At 43.6% G+C, this 23,762-nt stretch overlaps 1 protein-coding gene across 2 annotated transcripts in view; it reads right to left on the bottom strand.

The window, feature by feature from the left end:
• MRPL28 (mitochondrial ribosomal protein L28) overlaps positions 1-23,762 on the bottom strand; it is a 435,965-nt gene that overhangs the window by 169,696 nt on the left and 242,507 nt on the right. For both annotated transcript variants that reach the window (XM_044084818.1, XM_044084810.1), the window contains exon 4: positions 14,372-14,506. In XM_044084818.1, coding sequence (XP_043940753.1) covers positions 14,372-14,506 — 135 coding nt within the window. The remainder of the gene's footprint in view (positions 1-14,371; positions 14,507-23,762) is intronic.

The following is a 23,762-nucleotide window of genomic DNA, read 5'->3' on the forward strand; positions in this document are numbered from 1 at the left end:
CCAAAGTCTCCCCCTGAGACTCCAGAGAAGCCTCCATCGGAACCACCAGTTCCACTGAAGCCTCTAAAGAACCGGCGTCCGAACGGACGACTCATCTTGCCTGGGTTTAACGCTTTGTCTTTGCGCTTCTTGGAAGCGGGCGGAGTATCCAACGGCATATTATAATTGCACCGCCATCAAGACCAGCCTAGCACAATCCAACCGCCGCTAATAGTGCGCTTATTAAACCTAGCACAAAAGCGACACCCAACTACGCCGTGCTCAGGCCCCAAACAAGGAATGCACAAAGAATGATAATCCCTATGCGTATCTGCTTCCCACAAGAAATACAATTATTCACTTTTTCTGACATCCGTAATACACTGAGGCAAGAAAAAACAAAATATTCCCAACGGGGTACTTAGCCAACTTGGATTCGGTCTGAAACTCCGCACTCGAAAAATTTCAGAACGCCGAACGGCACTTGCAACGCTGCTTCTGCATCGGACCATGCGGCAAAAAAGACTGAGGATATGACGTCGGTCATGCGCTTTTGTACCCTGACGTCCTGATGTCAGTTTTAAGCGCCTTGACCGACGTCAGCCTAATACTTTGGTATTCGGGCCGACCGAGGACAGCGGATTACCCATATGTAAGGACTGCAGCAATGTGAGATGAAGAACATCTGTTATTTCATATGTGGGAAAAAGGGATACAAATGGTTGCCTGAGAATTGGTCCGGCAGTTGTTTTTTGGGTTACCTGGTCCCGGCCATACGACACACTACAGCTTTGCCTCATGGGAGAATTCGAAACATCAGAGATGTCGCAAAGAAACCTGAGAATCCAGTGGGACAGATCGTAGCAGGCTGGAGGAACCATAACTCTGTGAAAGACAAAAGTAAACTAGCACACATGGACTTGAGTGACACTATCATATCCTGGGCTGGCATAGCCCCTGCATATGGTGCAGTTAAAATCAATTTGGGAACTGAGAAAGCTATCCAAACTTCTCGAGGTCATGAGCAATGCAACTTTTTCTGCTCTTGAATTAATGACTGATGAACTGAATGCAATGAGAACTGTGGTGCTTCAAAACCGCATGGCTCTTGACTTCACCCTAGCGGCGAGAGGTGGTACGTGTGCTTTAATCAAAGACGAGTGCTGTTCGTTCATTCCTGACAATAAGCACGAAATTAATGATGATTTGGAAGTGATCCAACAAGTGTCAGACATGACCAGGCCAGGCCCAAACCCACTGATGGACTTTTTCCAGAATTTGTTTGGGGGGTGGGGTTCCATCTTAATGAACATCCTGACTGCCATTTGTGTGGGATTACTATTGTTAGGAGCATGCATTTGCTGTGGAATTCCCTGCATGAAAAAATTAAATCAAAAATTTTATAGACATGTCAGTTTCTGAGACTTTGTACAAAGTACTGAAATTGAAGAACTGTTGAAAAAGGAAACACTTTCATAAGTTTAAACTGAATGACTCTCAGCTGCAAATCCTCAAAGGAAGAGGTTAGGAGAAGAAACAAACTTTTTATGCTTTTGAAATAGAATAAAAAGTATTAACAGGGGGGAAATGTTAGAAAAATATGTATTAACATATGTGTGCAATGCTTATTTTAATAAGGGAAGATTAACACGTTTTTATTCTATATGCAGCATTAGTTTTATTTGAAACTGAAAATATGCTTTTCTAAAATTGCGCTTTCTGGCACTGCAAGATGCACTCTGACCTAGTTTGCTAGCACAGCAAAATACATGTTTATGCCTTGGAAATGTACTGGAAAGCAGGTGATTTTCTGCTAGGTCAGGAAATTAAAAGGAGAAAAATAATAATTTCTGTAGATCCATTCATTATAGACAATAAGCTCTGTTCGTGTTGATGAAAAAGTGCACAAGCTGCAAGATAGTTAGATATTATGAACAATAAACTGCTTCAGAAATCTGTACTTGCATTGTGCTTAAATTAGCCATAGTACCTAGACTTGTAACATCGCATAGCAAGAAAGTTATAATTGACCGGTGGTCATCAAGGCCATCCTGTTTACTGAAAAATCTTTTTTAAACTTTGAAGAGTCAGCTAGAAATATGAGAAATATATGTAAAGTAACAGAATTGTGAACTGGTGATCTACTACGTCAGTCGTAGTGGGCAATGTCTTGAAAGAAAGGTATAATAACTGTGACACTTCCTGATTTAGTCAGACAAACTGTGTAACTGCATTTTTTGTCTCCTTGCGCAAGAATAAAGATACCTGAACTGAACCTTATGCTTTTAGTCTTTTTAAAGTATTTTTCTCTAACAGTGAGGTATTTCTACGGCCTTTCCAGTTGTTGTAGATGTCTTGTGAGGTACATACCAAAAGGGGCGTTGTACTCCATAATGGGTCTAATGAGTGACGAGTAGAGGGGAACAATGACTTCTTTTCCTGGATGAAAAACCTTTTGTGATACATGCCACGTAGAAGGATTTCCTGACTACTGTGGCGATGTGATTATCAAAGGAGAGACTACTGTCCACCTGTATCCCAAGGTCTCTTATCACACTTTCGGTGTTAAGTAGACTGCCACCTATGTGGTACCAAAAGGGATGACTATGCACTTTCTGGTATTGAGCTTGAGGCCATGGCTTTGACACCAGGCATCTGTCTCAGTGAGGCCATTTTGTAGGATTGTCCACATCGTTAGGAGTTTCAATTATGGCTCCTAGTTTGCAGTCATCTGCAAACTTCATTAGCCAAAGACCTTCTGTGTTAGCCTGTACTTCAGAAAAGTAGATACCAAACAGAAGAGGACCCTGGACTGAACCCTGTGGTACTCCACTTGTCACTGGTCTGAAGTTGGATTTGGAGTCTGCTACTTTCACAGTGTGGGTTCTGTCAGTGAGCCAGTTGGCAACCCATCTTGTGACAGAGATTTATACCTAGTTTAGTGGGTTTATCTACAATTCCAGAGTGGGGGATAGTGTCAAAAGCCATCTAGATAGGCTGTGTGAACCACCTTACCCTCGTCTACGGCTTTGGTGACTGCTTCAAAGAAGTCAATCAGGTTTAGGAGACATGATCTGTCTTTTACAAACCCAAATTGGATGGGTTCCAGAGTTTGGAGATTACCAATGTTTTTGTTTATAAGTTCCATGACGACACGTTCCATGGCCTTGTAGACCAGGCTTGTTAGGCAAATGGGCCAGTACTTCTCAGGGTCCGTGGTGGCTCCCCTTTGTGGTGTGGGATAACCATCACTGTGCGCCATTCAGTGGGCACAAAGCCTGAGGTGAGGCTATGACTGAACATGGTGCTTAGGTGGGGTGCCAGTTCATTCTGTAGTTCATGCAGAACACAGCCTGGGATGTTGTCAGGTCCCATGGATGCTGTGTTCTTGGCTTTGGAGAGCGTGGTTGTTACCTGTGCAGCCGTGATTGCAAGAACTTTGCATTCTTCTGGTGTAGAGATGGGCCCTTTGGTGGGTGGGGGGGGGGTAAAGTTAGCACTGAACCTATCTGCCATGATGTTGGCAATATCAGTTGGTTCTGTATATTTAGTGCCATTGTGCTGTAACTCAGAGCAGATCTGTGTTGCCATTGAGATTCTTGACATAGCTATATAGCATGCTTTGTGGGTGTCTTTAGAATCGCTGGTGATTTTATTTTCATAACTAGCTTTGGAGGATTTTATGAGGGATTTCAGCTTCTTACTGAGGCTGACCAGGGAGTTCTTCCAGCCATGGGATTTTACTCTTTTTTGCAACAGTTTCTTTCTTCTGTTGTAGAGTTTGTTTATGGCAGGGGACCACCAGATTGGCTTCCTTTTTTTTGGAGGACAGTGTCTCTGTTCTGTTAGGGATAGCACGATCCATGCACTAGTGTAAGTGCTTATAAAGTGCATTTGTGTAAGATTCAGCAGTCGGACCTCTATTGTCATTCTGCATGGGTGTCGTGACGTTTGCCACTTCTGTCATAAGAAGCGTGAAGTTGGCTTTGGAGAAATTTTTTATGGTTGTTTCCCTAATGGGGGGTGGGGGCCGGATGTGGATGTCTAAGCTGATTGGCTTGTGGTTGGATCTGACCAACGAGGAATTGACATCTGGTGTGGAACACCGGTCGCCCATGTTGGTAATGAACAGGTCTACGATACTGCTGCCCCTGGTGGAGGGTGTGGATAAGTTGATCCAAGGCGTTGGAATTTATGAATTCCAGAAAACGTTGAGCAAAGGAGTTGGTACATGAGTAGTTTTCCCAGTTAATGGTGGGGCAGTTGAAATCGCCCGTTATTATGGTGTTGGGTTGTACCCTAATATTTTCCAGTGTATCAAGAAATGAGGAATGGCAATCCTGGGGCATGGTGGGGGATCTGTAGCAAGTTACAATTTGGATTGTGGTCTTTTCCAGAGTTAGTTGCACTTGGATAATCTCGGATGCATTATGTTGAGCAACTAGCCTGGAGGTGTGGATATCCTTAATGAATATGGACACGCCTCCACTTTTAAGTGTTTTTGTTCAGGTTAGGTGGCCGAAAGGTGTGGCATGAATTATAGCCTGTTAATGCAGGGGTGCTCTCTGGAGCCTTGAATCAGGTCTCTGTCACTGCACAGATGTCGATGTTCTCCATTTTATGGAGTGCCTCAAGTGAATGCATTTTGAGGTTTAGACTTCTAGCATTGAGTAGCAATACCCTCAGATTTTACTTGCTTGTACCTGTTATGGTGGTGAATTTGTCAATTGAACCTTACCTAAAAAAGGCACTACAGGGGTGGCAATGGCCTTAGCTAGTATCTGGAATCCCAAGTGAGACAGGTGCAGGCCATCTCTGGCAAAGCATCATGGTCTGTCGATCATGTCATCCCAGGCAGACAGATACTGAATCCCCTTAGAATGACACCAGAAGCTTAGCCAATTGTTGAAGTCAATCATTTTGTCCTTGTACTGTGGTATCATTCTGGGTGATGGCAGGATGCTACTCAGGGCTAGGGTCATACCTGCCTGGGCTACAAGATCTGAGAGCTCCTCCATGTCTCTTTTCATGTAGTCCAGGGAGGTACATCTCAGGTCATTCACACCAACATGGACAATGACAGAGTCATATTTGTACTTGTTGTGGAGTGACCTGAGCACGTGTGTTATGTGACGGATCCTGGCACCAGACAGGCAGCTGACAGTAGCTTTCTCCTTGTTTAGCCTGGTGAGTGGAACATCAGTGTGCCTAACTATAGAGTCACCTATGACTAGAGTGTTGGGCACGTTGTTATGCCTTATGGGCTGTGATTGAGTAGCACACTGAGTTTGTGGGCTATGTGTCATTTGGGTTGTGTTGGGGGGGTGGAGGTTGCATGCATTTCTGTTTTGGAGGTCTCTGTTGCTTGAGCAGATTTTTATTGAGAGCCTCTGCAAACGTAGGTGTGTGTTGTGTTGCTATGTGTGTGTTTTGGTGGTGTAGGGTTTGAGGGACTATGTGATGAGTGTGGTATGGTGCAACTGTTTACATTCTCCTCTTGACTGTCTAGTCCAGTCTTGGGTGAAGAGAGCTTTGCTTCCAGTTTGACTATATAAGTGCATCTCTCACAGGTTGTAGTGTTGGGTGGTAGGAGGAGAGGGTTGTCTGTATACATGAGGCAATTGCTGCATTGCCCCAAGATGCCCAGATTCATCAGGTAGACAGGAGAAAACACCGGAAGCTGACCCTTAGACATGCCTGGATAGGTGCTTATTTATTAAGTACTAAAACTGTTTTCCTCTATACAAATGAGGAAAGTTGTGTGCTGTAGTAATTTGTAGCTTATTTAGTGCTTACAACGAGTTCTGAACAAGTGCTGAGCTCAAAGAAACAGATTTGAGTGCTAAAACTAAAAAACTGTCTAGTTCTAAAGGAAAATTTGAAGAGCAGACTTTATGGCGCCAGGAATAGTTTAACCCTAGCTAAGCGGGGATGCTTTTAATATAACAGTAGCAAATGAGCAAACGGATTTAAACAACTTAACCAATAAAAACCTAAAAACTGAGCCCCGTTCCAGTAGTCATCGATGATATACAACTTCAATAAAACCAACACTGAGGAAAAAAGGCCAGGCTCAAAGTTGATACGAGATAAACAGCTTTCAGACAAAATTCAAAACACAGTGCTCAGACTGGCGGCAAAGTTGTTCTGGGGATTTGGCATTCATATGTCACTTATGTCCCTTATGCTTCAGATGCAGGACATACATCTGACATACAATACCTGGAAGGGCCCAAGGCTGTGGTACGCTGCACGGAAATATGGGTATCCTCAGTAGGATATCCCTTTTATAAGGAATGCTGCAACAGTGACTAAGGAAGGACATCAACATGAGCCTCTCAAAGATGAATGATGTAATACAGAACAGCTGCAGTGAAAAACAAAAGGATGTTGGGATGCACAAACATAGCAGAAATATTTCCATTCTACTGGCATTTACAAAGCCACATCAGGAGTGCTAGCCATACAACAAATGTCAGATTGAGCCATTACACATCGTGAAACATATTTTTCAAAATATTAAAGGAATTGGAAATGTAAAGGTGGAATAGGTGCATAGGATTATAATGGGCTAACTACCACCATGCTCTTTACAAACCTAGCCATGCAACCCAACTCAGTTTTGTCTCAGAGTTCCTTGGGCACTTACATGGTTGGGTATGTTAGTAAATAGGTAACCAAGTTTTTTTTTTTAATAGGGTCAGGGAAGAACTCGGATTCATATAGATGGGGATCTTATTCCAGAGGGCAGGGATCCTTTAAGACACACATCAGTCTCATCAGCTGGTTCCATTTATGCCACAGACAAAAGTTCAGGTCCTTGGATCTAGTGTTTCTGGTGCTGTTTGTCTTTGGATGTGCAAGACCTCTGTCAGAGATGATTTGAGGATGCCTTATATGCTAGGCATAGATTGCCTCTCAGTAACCTGTAGGAGACCGAATACAGAGATAATGCCTTAAGGTGATCTCTGTAGGACAGCGTACTCATACCTTGGATATTCCTGGTGTGGAACTTTTTTGGGCACTCCAACAGCTGAGAGAGCCAAAGGGGGCATTGTACTCAATTATGGATTTGATAAGGGCCGAGTAGAGTTCAAAATGAGTAATAAGTAAAGAGGACAAAAAAAAAAGAGTAATGAGTTCAAAAGCTTGGCACAGGTGTAATTGGACGGAGATGATGAGATAACATACAGCATTAGCAGCGTGTAGAAAATTACTCATATTTGGTCTGGCAGCTAAGTTCACCAAATGTTCTGACTTGCTAATGAACGTCATCCTGTAGTACTGTTTTTTCTCTCAGTCTGGATTTGTCTTCTACACAAATCTGTGCAAATCATTAAATCAGATGGTGCTGCTGGATTGCCACTCAGCACAGGCAGTTGTGGGTTTCCTTAGTTAATGAACAACTAGAATTAAAATATAAAAAAAAAATAATGCTGAAGAAGATATGCATGGGTGGCAGCTAGATACAGGATAACAGAAGACAAGCATGAAGAAAATATCTTCACAGAGAAAGTGGTGGAGTTACAGTGTGTACTGTAAAAGGCTGTGCTGGACTACAGATCAAAACAAGAAATTATGTACTCACCATAACGTTCGATGTATGTAGTCCATCTCGCCTCACATTCTTACCCGTGGGTTCGGAGCCGAACCTCAGCTCCAGCTCGGCCATACTCTAGCTCGAAGTCTTCAATTGGCTCGTGGCTTAGAGGTATCCCATGCTGCAACGTGCCTATCCCCAGATCCTGTTTGCTGCAAGCTCACATACACACACACAAACACGCTGAGAGAAAGAACCAACTCAACACATCAAGAAGGAGTGCTGAAAACAGAGACTCTACCTCTAGGTCCTCCAGGAGGGGGTAGGTGGATGGGTTTAAGAATGTGAGGCGAGATGGACTACATACATCAAACGTTATAGTGACTACATAACTTCTTGATGTTATGTAGTACAATCTCGCCTACATTCTTACCCGTGGGACAGTGTCCCTAGCACCTAGACCTTGGGCGGCTCACTGGAAAATACTCCTGAGCACTGTGGAACCAAAGGAGGATCTGCCCCTTGATATCAGATACAATTTTAGTGACTAATAAAGGTGTGAGGAGATGCTCAAGTGGCTGCAGCACAAATATCATCCTAGCTTGAAAGGCAGTAGAAGCAGACACCAAACGTATAGAATGAGCCTTCACTTTAAAGGGTAATTCCTTGCCATGTGAAGTATAGATGAAGGAAATGCAACTAGAAATCCATCTGGACAGAGTTACTTTAGAAACTGAAGTCCCGAGTCTATTGTCTGAAAATGAGACAAAGAGTTGATCAGATTTCCTAATATCTTTTGTTCTATGTAAATAGAAACGCAACTGTCTGTGGACATCTAGCTGATGAAACTTAAATTCTGCCTTGTTAGAGAATTCAGGGAAAAACACAGACAGCTCGATGGACTGGTTGAGGTTGACCACCGAAGCAACCTTAGGCATAAAGGAAGGATTAGGTCTTAGCAAAACCCTATCCTTGTGAAATACCAAATAAGGAGGCCAAACCGATAAAGCTTGGAGTTCAGATATCTGCCTAGCCGAAGAGATGGCTATCAAAAGACCGTCTTCCAAGACAAAAATTTAATGTCACAGGTTGCCGCGGGCTCAAAAGGAGGCAAGGTAAGCCGCTGCGACACAAAATAAAGGTCCCATGGCATTACAGGATCAAAGATTGGAGGACGAAGTAGCATAGTCCTTTTCAGAAAAGCCCTACAAAGTCTGTGCGCCATTAGATTGGGTTCATTAACAACATGAAAAGTAGAAATGGCTGCCAACTGCACTTTGATAGTTGCCACAGCTGATCCCTGGCTAAACAGTTGAGAAAGAAACTCAAACTGATGAGATGGGAGCTGTATATGGATCAATCTGCCTTTCATGAGCCCAAATGGAGAATCTCTTCCACTTACTGGAATAAATCTTCCTAGTAGGTGGCTTGTGGGAGGAAGACAGAATATGAACCACCTCCGGTGAAAAATCATGAAGCCTGACTAGGGATGGAATTGGAGCAGCCATGTTGTCAACCTGAGGGTCTGAATGGAGGGGTGGAACTACCCTGACATATGTGTCAGTCAACAGATCTGGCTCTGGGTCCAGAATCCATGGATCGTCCATTAGATAAAGATGAAGAAAAGGAAACCAGATCTGACGAGGCCAGTGTGGTGCAATCAGTATCATTCTGCTTCCAAAGGACTGTGCTTTCTGAATAACCTTTATTATCAGGGGAATTGGAAGGAAGGCATAGAGAAGACTGGAGGGCTAGTCGTGAACTAGAGTGTCCCTGGGTGCCTCCCCCTTCAGAGGAATAAAGGTGAAGTAGCTGCTGCATTTGGCATTGAGGGGGCTGGCAAACAGATCGTAGCAAAGCTGACCCCATCTGCAGAAAATCCGTTCCGCCACTTGTTCGCTCAGGGACCACTCGTAAGGCATCAGAATAGCTCTGCTCAGCCTGTCGGCAATCACGTTGGACTTCCCTGGTATGTGCGTTGACACTAGAAAGCGCCGGGAAGATACTGCCCACTGCCACACTCAAAGTGCCTCTGCAAAGGGGATATGACCTAGTTCCGCCCTGTTTGTTCAGATACCAGACCATTGACATGTTGTCTGAGTGGATTGCAATTGTCCCATGGGGAAGAAAACTTTATAGTGCTTGCAATGCTAATAGCACAGCTCTCATCTCCAAGACATTGATATGCAAATGGATCTCGTGTTCCTGCCACGTGCTTTGGACTGTTCTGCCGAGACAATGCCCCCCACCCGATCTGGGAGGCATCTATGGTCACAGTGGCAATCGGAGAAGGAAGAACGAAAAGCATACCCGCGTTGAGATTGCTGGTCTGAAGCCACCAGCACAGATCCTGCTTGCACCTGTCCGTTATTACAATAAGATGGGAGAGCGGGAGATGCTGAAGAGACCATTGGGCAAAAAGTAGCCACTGAAGAAGCCTCTTATGTAGTCTTGCAAGAGGAACTAGCATAATCGTGGCAGCCATGGTCCCTAACAACTTGAGGACCACTTTTGCCTTGACCTTCTTCAGTGGTAGTAAAGCGTAGACCTGCTGCTGTAAAACCTGAATTCTCTCTTCTAGCAGGAAAACCCTCATGAGCACTGTGTCTAATTGGCGCCGATAAAGGTAACACGCTGCGAGGGCAACAAGGCAGACTTTTCCCAATTCAGTAATTCCCAGACTTTGGCACAGTGCAATAGTACCGTCCCTCGTCTGTAGCAGTAGATGCCTGGTGGTGGCAGACAGGAGCCAGTCGTCCAGGTGCAGAAACACTTGGAATCCCTGACGTCTCAAGTGAGCCATTACCACTGCCAAGCATTTGGTGAACACCCAGGGAGCTGTGGTGAGACCAAAAGGCAGGGTGCGAAACTGAAAATGGCTGGCTCCCAGCCGGAAGCGTAGGTGACTTCTGGATGCCCTGTCCATTTTTATATGGTAGTAAGCATCCTTGAGGTTGATGGAGCACATCCACACATCTTTCCCTAATAACGGGAGAATTGACTGTAACGTGACCATGCAGAACTTGGACTTCTCTACATGAAGGTTCAAACAGCTGAGATCCAAAATGGGTCTCAGGTCCTCTGTTCTTTTCGGCACCAAAAAGAATCTGGAGTAAGTCCCTAATCCTACTTGGTCTGAGGGGACGGACTGGATGGCTCCTTTTAACAGCAACTTTTGAACTTCTAAGGTTGCAGAATCCCTTTGACTGGGTGGAACGTCTGGGTTTCTTTTGTTTGGAGGGGGATATGAAAGAAGGGGAATATGATAATCTCTGGAGACTATCTCTAATACCCACTCGTCTTGGGTGATGTCTTGTCAGGCTTCTGGGTATAGAGAAATGCGACCCCCGACTGGCTCGAGACACACCGTCGGGCCTCCTCTCAGGAGCGCTGGTAGGGAGAACCACAAAAGGAATTGCGGTCCCCCTATTTATGCGGGCCTCCTCTGCCTCTAGGGCGGCGTTTACCTGAATTTCCACCCCCTCCTCTGCCTCTGGAGGGGGAATCACTCTGAGTGTCGTGAAAAAAACGCTGCGATTTTTAGAACCACATTTTCCCACCCTTCTGGCCCTTGGGATAAGGTCTAGAAGGCATGGAAAAACGGACTCCCACAGCAGACAGGGTGTTTCCTTTCTGCTCGCACCTAGTGAGAGTGTCCTTCACCATGGTTCCAAATAAGGATGAACCGTCAAAGGGCGCGTTGGTGAAGGTAGACTTGAAAACCTCCGTGAAGTTAGCAGAGGCGCATCCAGGAGTGTCTCCTAAGAGAGACTCCAGAACCCGCAGCCCTGCTCGCTCCATTGGCTGCTTAATAGATCAGCTTCATGGAGGAGTTGATAATAAAATTTAGGGTAGCCATCTGAGCATTGACTTTCTGAGCCACAGCATCAGAAATGTTATCATGTTATGAATCTCCCAACTCCTTTAGGAGATCTCTCTGGAGCCATGTAAAATGTGACAAATAGTTCAGCGACCGCAGTGTAAAGGCCGCTGAAGAGAACACATGCTTCCCATACCTGCCCATAGCCCTGGACTCCTTGTTAGGGGGATGGACGGTAGATGAAGTTGCTGCAAGTTCCTTCTTGGTGGCTGCTGCCACCACCATAGCATCTATTGGAACGCCTTTTGTAAGAAATTCTTTATCGGGGGAGCAGACAAAAACTTGTTGGGTCTCCTACGGACCGGTTCAACAGTGTCTGAAGTTTCCCACACCTTTCGACAAACGAGGTCCAGGAGCTTGTTGAACGAGGGAGAAACCCAAGAGGTGGAGGGTTGGGACCCAAAGGCCTTCAGGAACACAGACTCCTCCTCAGAAGGGGGTTTGGATGGCCAGTCGCCTCTCTGTCTCAGCATTTCCAAGATATCTGAAAAAGAGATATCGTCAGAAGACGACTTGGGGGACCCCTCTGACTCCTCAAGGTCAGTGTCAGATGTGAGAGACTCATCTTGGGAGTAAATGTGCTTCCTCCTGCGCACACTTTTTCTGGGGGGCTCCTCAGGTAAAAAATCCGGGAAGGCCTCAAAGCTGGGGACCACTCATGGAGGTATCCTAAGGCCTTAGGTCTCCGTTTTCCCTAGATAGAGGGTGATCTGATACTGATATCGGTGCTGGAGGGGGAAGAGTGTCGGTGCTGTAAAATGCAGCTGACGACCTAGCCAGCAGACTCCTCATGACCTCGAAAGCTAATCCCCCTGGCTCCGAAGGTAGACTAACCGCAGAAGACACCTTCTGAGCTGAGAAAATGAGGTCCAAAGCAGATGTCGGTTCCACGCTTACCCGAGCCGAAGTGCCGAGAGGAAGGCTCGGAGCCGAAGATCGACCCGAGACCTCCCTCAGCTCCGACCGGCGAACTGTGAATCCTGGACCCTGTGGACAGCGCCGACGGGGTCGGAGCAGAGATCAGAGCCGAGATGCCAGAAGGGGCTACTGGAACTGACCTAGAGGTGTCCGACGGAACTGACACCTCTGGCTCCGAAGAAAGGTCCGGAGGAGGAACAGCCAAAGATGAAGGGTGGGTAGGCTTCGGAGCAGACTGGGTTGGAGCTAAAAGAAATTTAACCAGCACCGATGACTGGAGCAGTTTCCTCACCACTCTATTGGCATCATCAGAAAGGGTCCTAGAGGACATGGTTGGGGATCTGGATCTCCCTACAGAGGGAGACCTATTAGTCAGAAAAATCGGTCGAAAAACTGAAGACTGGCTCCGAACTGACAAATCTGTCACCGGGTCCAATAAACCGGGAGCCGATATAGACATCATCGATGCACTGTCTTCTGTCGGCCCCGAGGCCAGTGGAGCCGAAGAAGCAACTGTAGTTCTAATTATTTTCTCCGGTGGCTCCGAGGAGACTGACGGAGCAAGAGAGTGTTTCTTAGAGAACTTTTTGTCTGGTTTGGAAGGAGAGGATGTGGAACTGGAAAGACCTCTCCAAATCCTCTTAAAAGGAAGGTTTCAGCAATCCCCACAATATTAGCTTGTTCTTCCTCCCTTGCAGCACGCGGGGGCTGAAAGCGTGGCAGAACAAGCAGGATTCCTGTAGATGAATAGCCCCCAAGCAATACATGCACACAAGAGTGCCCATCCGTCAAAGACATCTTGTTATTACACTTGATACACTTTTTAAAACCCAAAAGGCCTGTGCTCTTTAGAATCCTTAGATATGCTGATGACAAGAACACACACACACACACAGGGGAAAACAGTACGGACACCTTCACCACAGTAACCAAACAGAGCGTGGGAAACTAGAGCCTCTAACTTAAACGGCCTAGGGACAGCGGGATACCCACAGGGAGGACTAGGTCCTCTAAGTTAAATGGGCCTAGCCCAGGGAATAAGGGAACAATAAACAGTCACACAACAAAGAACCCGCTAACACGTCTCCTACACAAAAACAGGGGAGGACTAGGTCATCTAACTGAAACGAGCCTAGCCCATAAACACCAAAGAAGGAAATGGGATACCAAGAAAGGTTCAACTGAACCAGTCAGAAGCAAAACACACACACAAGCTATGAAAATAGCTTTTAGAGCTACTAAGTTGAAATATAAATAGAAAAGTTGTACTTAGCCACAGCCAAGAGCGAGACCACGTCCAAGCTGTACGAGCGGCAAATGAGGTCTGGGGATAGGCACGTTGCAGCATGAGATACCTCTTAGCCACGAGCCAATTGAAGACTTCGAGCTAGAGTATGGCCGAGTAGGAGCCGAGGTTCGGCTCTGAACCCATGGGTAAGAATGTAGGTGAGATTGGACTACATAACATCAAACGTTTAAAAATGTCAAGGACATGCACAAAATGCAAACAGGCAGTGACTGTGAAAGGCAACAGTACAGAGGTTAACTGCAACATGCATTCAAAAGACAACGTTTTTTTCTTTCATAAGCATTACATATACAAATACTCACACTAATGTCTATTAGTTATGTTCTGAAGCATCGGTTTATTTTAATTCCCAGCTATACTCATATTAAAGTTGAATGATTTTGCAAAAACAAAGATAAGTGTTTGGGTTTACTTCTTAGTTTCAGCGTTTATTCAGTTTTCTATACAATCGCATCCCAAAAAATTACTCCATAACAGGTAGTGAGCAATTATGTATATGCAACTGAACCTGGTTAAAGTCTAGCTTCCTATTACATTGTCAAGCATTATAGTCAACTGGGTCACACAGCTTCAGGTGAAGAAATTAGTTGCATACTCTTCATTCATCAGAGCAAATGAGATGTAGAGTCATCAGAAATGGAATGGGGGGTAAATCCCTGGTGTTAGTGAACACAGAGCCCTGGGTACAGTACAGCTGTGTACATCTCAAAAGTAAATTCTAATGTAAATAAATTGCTTCATGTACCTTGTACTTGTTATAGATGGCCTCCCTCTTTGCTGGATCATCTGGATAAAGGTCTGTATCTTTCCTGGCTAGACGTAGCAACATTGCACGCTTCAAATCCATCCCAAGTTTTGAATTTAGATCCTCCTTGCCAGTCTGTTTTTAATAAAACAAACTTAAGTACAAGTATTAAAACAAATTCACAGCTACAGTAAACGAATAAATTCCATACTACTAGTATGATCTTAGCATACTACACATACATGTTGACAGATACATGCATTCTTTTATAACCCCATAAAAACACAGGGAAGATTCTTACTGAGGAACTTAAAATGATTTATTCAATGGCTCTAATGCATTTATTACTTCTGCTAACTACACTGAGGTATGGGTTATGGGTCTTGGATTTGCCCCACAATCTACAACTGAATCATTAATATCTAAAATCTGATGGACACCAGGGATGTGGTCCTGAGTCCACTGGTACTTAACAGATTAAGTATAAAAACTGCACACAGAAAAGAATCAGTAAACAACTAAATGGAGCTTTTTCTCACGAGAACAAATGAAATTTGCAATGATGTCCTTGATATGAGTCTATACCATCCACACCAAACACAGGCTTCAAACTGAAAACACTTCCCCCCAAGGAGTATGTGGCTTAACATCCAGGCTCACTTCTCATCACACTCCCTTTCAGGGTTTCAGTTCTTCTAGTCCTCACCTGCCCACAGTAACTATACTTTGAATAAACTGTCTCACACGTGCACAGACACACAGACACACACACACGCACGCACACGCGGACACACAGACGCACACACAGACGCGCGCGCGCACACACACAGACGCGCGCGCACACACACAGACGCGCGCGCACACACACAGACGCGCGCGCACACACACAGACGCGCGCGCACACACACAGACGCGCGCGCACACACAGACGCGCACACACACAGACGCGCACACACACAGGCGCGCGCACACACAGGCGCGCGCACACACAGGCGCACACACATGCACACAGACAGATGCGCACACAGACAGACGCGCACACACACAGACGCGCACACACACAGACGTGCACACACGCACACACACACAGACGCAGCACACACACACACACACACACACACACACACACACAGACAGACACACACACACACACACACAGACACGCACACACACACACACACACAGACGCACACACACACACACACAGACGCACACACACACACACACACACACACACACACACACACACACACACACACACACACACACACAGACGCACACACACACACAGACGCACACACACACACAGACAGACGCGCACACAGATGCAGATGCGCAGGCAGACGCGCACACAGACAGACGCATCCAGGGAAGGCTGGTAATATTCTCCAATACTACAACCTTCACTCCTTGCCCAAAGTAGCAGACTACCACCACCTCAGATTATGTGACTGGGGAATTCCCAGTTACTGTTCTACTGTTGACAACTAGCCAAATAATCGTAAACACAAATGGTAGCACGCAAAACAGCAGACTGGGCAATAAAAGTATGATACCAGCAATTGTCAATTTGTAGGAGTAAATGCCCCATTATCAGTTAATAAACAAGTATACATATGATCAGCCAGAAGTCTTTTTTTAAAAGAGAATAAATAAAAATACTTAAAAGAATGACTAACAGGTCAGTTAACAGTTAAATATGCAGATAAATATAAACTTGCACAGATGAAACAGAAAATGCATTACAGGAAAGGAAAAACATGTGTCTACTGCTAACCCTTCTCCTAGCTATCTCTTAACTAAACATTTTTGAGCCCAAAGCTTCACTGGCTAAATTTCCAGAAGACATAACAAGCAGACGCATAAGTATAGAAAACAACTCAACGGTATGTACACCCCAACCTTATGGACAGTTCTTCCCTTTGACAGACTGCTCATTCATCTATTTGCCTCACGCCTGCTCCATACAGAAAACACAGATAAAATATAGAAGAGTTTCATATTTACTTGCTGACGAGTTTTTTTTTTTTCCTGCTTTTGGCTAGCTTAGCAGTACTATTCCTATATACTATTCCTATAGACAGCTATGTCATAGGGTTGTAATGCTAAACATATAAGCAGCTTTCCATTTTGCCCACTCATCCTGTGTAACACCTTTAAGAGTGTAGTTTATAACTACAGTCAACTTTGCTTTTGTCAAGTCCAGATGTCCCTTTTCTACAGGTGCACAGTGATCATCCTTGGGCTGAAGGATTCGGCAGAGATATATTATGAGGTGCTGTTCTCCTTTTAAGGAAACCTGGATAAGTACAGCAACCACCCTTTGATTTGAAGTAGCCACTTGCACTACAAATTTTCAATTCTTTTCATGACTGTCTAGCACAGGGGGTCCACTGTCTCTCCAAGCATTTGGAACACCTGCTCACAGGCTGGAATCCAGGCAAACATAATGATACCTGGTCTGTTCTTTCTGGTAAGGTCCATAAGGTAAGTGGCTATCATACTGCAGTGTGGTACAAACTTTACATACTACCCTACTATCCCTAGGAATGTCCTTATCTGCTTCTTAGTAGAAGGGTTAGGCCATGACAAAACTGCCTCCACCTTGACAAGCTCTGGCTGAATCTTACCATCACCCACTCTATGACCCAGATAAGACAATTCTGCCAATCCCACTCAGCAATTGTTGGCTTTAATAGTTAACCCTGACATTTTCCTGTCCTTACCAATATGCTGAACATGGTTTGGCTAGGGCCAGCTTTAGATTACAATGTCGTCTAGGTAAGCCAGCCAGCTACTCTAGGATGGAAACTATTGACCACTGAAAGTTATTTTGGCATTCTTCATACCATCTAAAGTCTCCATCACCGCAGATGTGAAGGGCACCGGCCAGTAACCCTTGATCAGGGTCAAAAGTACTTAGATACTGAACACTACATGGCTGATGTAACAGAACCTGGTGCTACTATCTTTCACTGGTACCAGCACTGCCAATGAGGGTGAAAATTTGCTGGACTCCTGAATTACTCCCATCCCCCAGTCATCTCCAGTCATCTCCTGCAGTTCCTCTATCAGGGTCACCATAACTCCCCTCAGGTATTGTATAAGAGGCCTGTCGGACCACTGAGACTCACTGTCAGTATGGGCTCCATCAGGTGGGTACATGCTGGCTTACATAAAAATGCCTCCAAACTCATGTATTACTGTCTGGATTTCCTGGACATGGATTGGAAATAGCTGTTGTGGAAGGGTTAATGTACTCAGTGATATGTAAAACTGAGTCTTACCAAGAAACTGTACAATAAGATCCCCCCTCCCCGATGCCACCTGTAACCGACTACATACAGAATGTGTCTCAGTACCATGGTAGGGCTTCATCATGACAATACAATAGGGTTTGTGCTTCTACCTCCTGCCTGGCAACACTGCTATATAGTTATTATCATTTACCTTTCTCATAAAAATGCAGGAACTCTTACATCCTGCCTGTAGTTTCATGTAATTAAAAAGAATAAGCACCATTACTAATGATTAATGGCCCTGATGTCTAGTTATACAAAACTTTCTGCTGTTGTGCCTATGCTATGTACTCTTATGCCAACCCCATGGGTTCCCCAAGGCTGGTATGCAATTTAGGAACATTCTACAAAAGATCCAATGTGGGAATGACGGTCGCTCTCCAATTTGTCAAAAATTAAATCTTGAGGCCATCTTACTCCCTTGACCACAAAGCAGTTCAAAGGATAAAAATCCTATGGATTTGTGGGGCACCTCTATATGCAGGGAGGAAACATTGTAGCACCCCCAAGTGCTGCCTGATTTGGTCTACAAATGCTATCAATATGGCCTTTTATGTAGCATTAAACCTCTCCAGCAGACCACTGGTATATGGATGGTACGGGGTTAGTCTTTAAACATAAATTCGTAATGATTCCACAAGAGACTAGAATGTCTGACATGAAACTGTGCCACCATCCGTCAGTACTTCTCTTATGTTGAAGTTTTCTAACAATGCATTCTTTGCCTCAATAGAGGATGACAGGACCACTGCCTCAGGGTATCTAGTAGCATCACGCACCACCACCAATAGAATACACCTCTTACCTGTGATGTCTGGGACACTGTGATGTCACAACAATGTCCATAGCCTCCTCAATAACAGGCAATGACATCAAAGCAACTTCATTTCTTGCCTTCCCAACCTTCTGGCACTGTTCACATATCTTGCACCATCTAGTCGCAATCTGCATAAATCTTCTTTTTGCATACATTATGCCATATGGCATGGAAAGAGAATATCAAGAGGTATAGCCAGATGTGCCTATCAGCAGGACCTTGACACTAATAGTAACTGTATCACTTCTACTTCTAATCCTCCTCCAGGACTCTTCTCTGTACAGTAATCCTTTCTCCCACTAAACATACTCCCCCTGTCCTTCAGGATAATCAGCCTATTGGCTGTCTCTCTTAGACTTTGCAGTATAGTTTTAGAGACTTGTCTTTCTCATCCACTTTTCTGAAACAGTCCCTTGATTCCCCTCCAATGGAAGTCTGGTATCTTTTGACAAAATCAGACTCCCTACCATCACCAAAACCTCTCCTTGAAGAAGACTCTTGCAAGGGAAGCCCAATATCCTTTGACAGCTGTCTCTCAAATTCAGACCTTCTACTAACCACCCCACAAACAGCCATATAAGCAATATTAGATGGAGGTGCGGGCTCTTAGTCTCTCCCTACTGCCTGCCTATTTCATATCCTTGTATGGTTGTGGGTAACCACATGCACACAAGGTACTGCATTACCACAATCATTTCCTATTAAATAACCAATAGGATGTCATTATTTACACTCTTCTGCTTGTTGATTTAGGAATGAGATGTCATGTGTGGCTTTAAATGCCCGTTTTATTTTTGTAATTTATGGAAATACATATTTAAGGGAGATGAAAACAGTGGACATATGTCACATGATCAAAATATCCTTTTTTGAATTAATGGTTTATAGGGGTACTTCTAGTTCGAAGAAATCTATAATGTAGTTTAAACAACACTGCTAAATAAAGGTTTATTTAATTTACATTGTATTGCATTCAGACAGGTCTTTTTTTTTGGTTTTATTAATTTACATCAGTTAACTTTGACATAGGATGCACAGTCTTACACATGAGCAGAGGAGTATGCCTCATCCACTGCTGCTAGCCAAATGTGGGTGTTAATTACTCACCCCTTTGAATGCCCCAATAAAGCCATCAAAAATTCATTCACACCTTTAAATTGTGAAAAATAATTTGTTGCTGACCTTGGCATCTATAGTTCGGCCTCCTCCTTCCCCAGTGCTCACTGGTCTCACCAACATTTCCCTTTCATGCTGGCATTGCTTTTCTATTTCTTTAGTTTACTCTTGCTGTATAGTTGCACCTCTAGCTGTTTTATTCTTTCAGCTGCCTTAAGCTCCAAAAGTTAATTTCTAGCTTAAAAATCTCTTATTTCGTCTAGGTTTCTAGGTCTTCTGGAGATGTGTTGGACTATCCTTTTCCTGCATGGGGCACACCAATAGTACCTGCCAGGCTGTCTACAGATTTAGTGGGCTGCACTCCAGCTGCACACAAGGCTGCTACCTTAACCTCCTTGGATATACAGGCATGCAAAATTGTCTTAATTTTACATTTTTAGTGAGCTGGCACATTGACATCTCAGGATATTCCTCAGAGCTCATTTCTACCCTTTCCTAAACTAATCTTAACTACAAATAATGTAAATGCCATGCAGTCTACACCTCTGCATATCTGCCTTGTGGCTGCAAGGGTGGACACACCTTTGCTGACTAAACTGATCTGCAGGATAAAGAAGTATAACTACAATATCCATACCACTTTTCCACCAAGTAATACAGTGGGCAGGGGCTACTACCCTTTGATCTGTTCCGCTGCCCACAAACAAGTTATCTAAACCTAAATTCTGATGGTTACCAGGAGTACAGTCTTTCGAATCACACCAATAGCACTGAAGATTGTAGTACAAATAAAGGCACAAAGAAATGAATCACTGAACTCACAAAGCATGTTGGGAATATGCACTGCTACCTGGCTATTGGCCTACATCATCCACAACCAAAAAAATAAGATTCATATTGAAACCTCCCCCAACACACATACACTGATCAGAGTCTTGACCTTGTTCCCCAACCCCATTTTCACTATGTTCTCTGGGTTTCAGTGCCTTCCAGAGTGCTCACCTGCCCACAGTTACTGTACTTGTAATAAGCTCCAGGACACAAACACGCACACAATTTCAGCAAAGGCAGCTAATGTTTACTTATAAGTAAAGGCTTCTGTCCTGGTCAAAGGTAACCAAAGTATTGTGAGCAAATACCAAGAGAGGGAAAGGTAACAGAGTGAGATAAGGCAAAGAGGTTGCTTAATCTGCAGATTAGAGACTGTTCTCCCTACCAGGGACTGACATTAAAGTATAGGCAAAGAAAAAGGAATGGGGGACTCCTAAATGAAATAAATGAGCTGATAAGAGTTTTTAGTGAAGTCTAGAACAGAAGCAGCTATTCAAAAGGACAATTAACAGAGCACATTAAATAATGCACGATAACTGTAAGAGTCAATCACAGGTTAGAAAATATTGCAGAGAGAGAGATAGACTGAGACTGGAATGGCAATTTACAAAGGAAAATGGGAGGGCATCTGTATTGCTTCCAAGTAAGTAAAAGTCCAGAAGGTTTCAGAATTTTGCTTCGAAGTGTTTGCATAGGTATTTTTATACCCCAAACAGACTTCAGATAATTTTTTTCGCAGACACACCAAATAGGAGTGAGGTGCCTGGAAACCTGTTTTTTTTTTAAGAGTATAACAAGTTGGCAAATTTTACAAATTCCCTAAAGGGGTACCTTGTCAGAAATATTGGGGGAGCAAGTGGTTGTAAATAAGAAAATGATTTAAACATAAATATCCTATTTTCAGGGTACTCCTGCTATAACGACCAAAAATGTTTGGGGAAGAAGCAGCTATGTCTGAAATGGAAATGTATAAGCAGTTTAAAGAAAGTGGTACTTGAGCAGACAGAACAGAGCAAACAAGGAAACTGGCAAAAAAACCCCAGAAGGAAAATAAGGGAAAGATGGCCAGTAAAACCTTTCCTTCTTTCAAGAAGGTAGAAGCTGCAACAGATGTCCAAAAACAGAAAGGAAATCAGAAAAGGAACACATTTTGAAGGAACTCTTGGAAAAGGAGATGCAAATCTTAGAATACAATGCGCATAACAAGGAACTGAGAGAGCAAATCAGAGTTTAGCTGAGAACAATTCAGATCTTCTGGTACTGACTGCAGGAATGCGTTTTAGAGATAATGACTGTGAACAGGTATTGCCATGCAAATCAATAGCTGCGATAAGCACAGTAAACTATTGTTGATAAGGCAGCGAACTAGAACCAAAAATAAAACATCTACAAGGGATTAAAACATTATTAGCACCAATTCTGTAGGGCAAAAAAGGGAAGACTTCTGGGTATTGTGTATTAATGCAGAGGTAAAGGGCAAGATAAAGGGAAATGAAGTACCTACAAGTAAAAGGAAAGGAGCATGAGACATTTCAAATCACTCCTCTGTAAAAGCTCAGCAAGGAGAGTGGGAGCTCTAGGGAGGATGATTTCATTACATGTAAACACTCAAATGCAAGGCAGGAGAGGAAGATCACAATGAAGATAATTAGAACACAAAATAATATATGGTAGGACAGCACACTTTTTTGCTAAGTATAAACAAAAGGAGTGAGGGGAGGAGGTAATGCTCATTAAGAGTCTGAAGATACAAAAGGGGAGGAACACGAAAGCAGGTTAGGATAAATCAGTTATGAGAACAGGGGATTAGAAGGACACTTGGATAATGTCCAAACATCACTGTTATGGGGAGAAACATGAAAAAGAACAGAAAAAGTTCAAGAAATCAAAGAGTCATGTATAAAGAAGATAAAGCAAATGGGGATGGGCAGATTTTTAAGACATGAGTAAAAGGACTACAGAGAAAGGGAAACACACTTGTCTGACACTCTCTCCCGGTGCCCATTTTCCAATCTATTTAGCTTTGTATGCTAAAGAGAAATGTGCCATGGATGTACTGCAACAGGATGAAAGGATGGAAGTGGGATTCAACTAGGGGAAACTGGAGATCATGGTGCATTCTCTGAAAATTGTGAGGTGAATGGGGAAAGGGCAAAGTTAAGGTGAGCAAGATGTATTTGAACACAACAGATCTTGGCAAATACATGCCACAGAATGAATGGAGGTTAGCTACATACAAAGGAAATGAAAAAAAGGAAATGGAAACGTGACAAAATTTAAATATGGGATGGAGGGGACAAAACTGAATGTATATAGGTATACTACAGAGCCAACGCAGGGTAAGGATCATGTGGACGATAAGGAAGAAACAGAAGAGAAAAGGTTGGCATCAGATTTGTATACAGTGCATAGATCAATATTTGTAGATTTTGCTGAAAGAAACCTGCAAGACAAAGTTAAGAAGAGTTCAGAAAGAAACTAGGCAGAAGTTTGAGATTGAGAAAGGGAAAGGAGTGGGGATATATTTAAAAAAAATAAATGTACAAGTTCAAAATGGGTCTGAACATTATTACATGGAATGTGAACGGCCTGACTGACGAGGGTAAAAATAAGTGGGGTGATGGAATATGTATCATAAAATAATAATGAAAAAAAATGCATGACCAATATTGTGATGTTTAAGGAAACATACCCTCAGTAGAAAGGAACACAAACAAATAATACTGAGGGAATGGGAATGTTTTGTGAGTGCCCAAACAGGGAGAAAAACAAGGGCATGAACAATCCCGAAGAGAGGACTCTGATATGGGTAGAAGAAACAAAGGTAGATGACCAGGGTAGATATATCTTAATGAAAGGAGACTGGGAGAATAAAACAGTGAAACTGAAGAATATTAATGTGTCACCTAAAGCATCCATGAGGGTAATGGGAGAAGTTATCACCTTTATTCAAGGAACAGAGATTGTAGCAGGAGAAATGAATTTAGTGGGGACAACACTGATGTTAATGGCGGACCAAAAACAAATATAACCCCAGAAGGTAAATTTCTGAAAAATTTAACAAATATACAGGATATGGGATCTGGAAAAGCATCCCAGAAAGCAGACATTACACTTACTTCTCAGGGATGTAGAGCACATACTCCATGATAGATCAGGTATATATAATGGGAGAACACGAGCGCCACCAAAAAAGACAATTAACATACATGACAGTTCTCTCGGACTATGCACTGGCAGAAGTAGAGATACAAATGCTGGACATTGAAAAAAGGGGAAAGACACCCGAGGTTCAATGCAGTGTGGCTGAAAAGTGAACAGAAAATGG

This window comes from Protopterus annectens, chromosome 1.part0, assembly GCF_019279795.1.
Source record: "Protopterus annectens isolate FY-2018-M chromosome 1.part0, PAN1.0, whole genome shotgun sequence".
Classification (NCBI taxonomy): Eukaryota; Metazoa; Chordata; order Ceratodontiformes; family Protopteridae; genus Protopterus; species Protopterus annectens.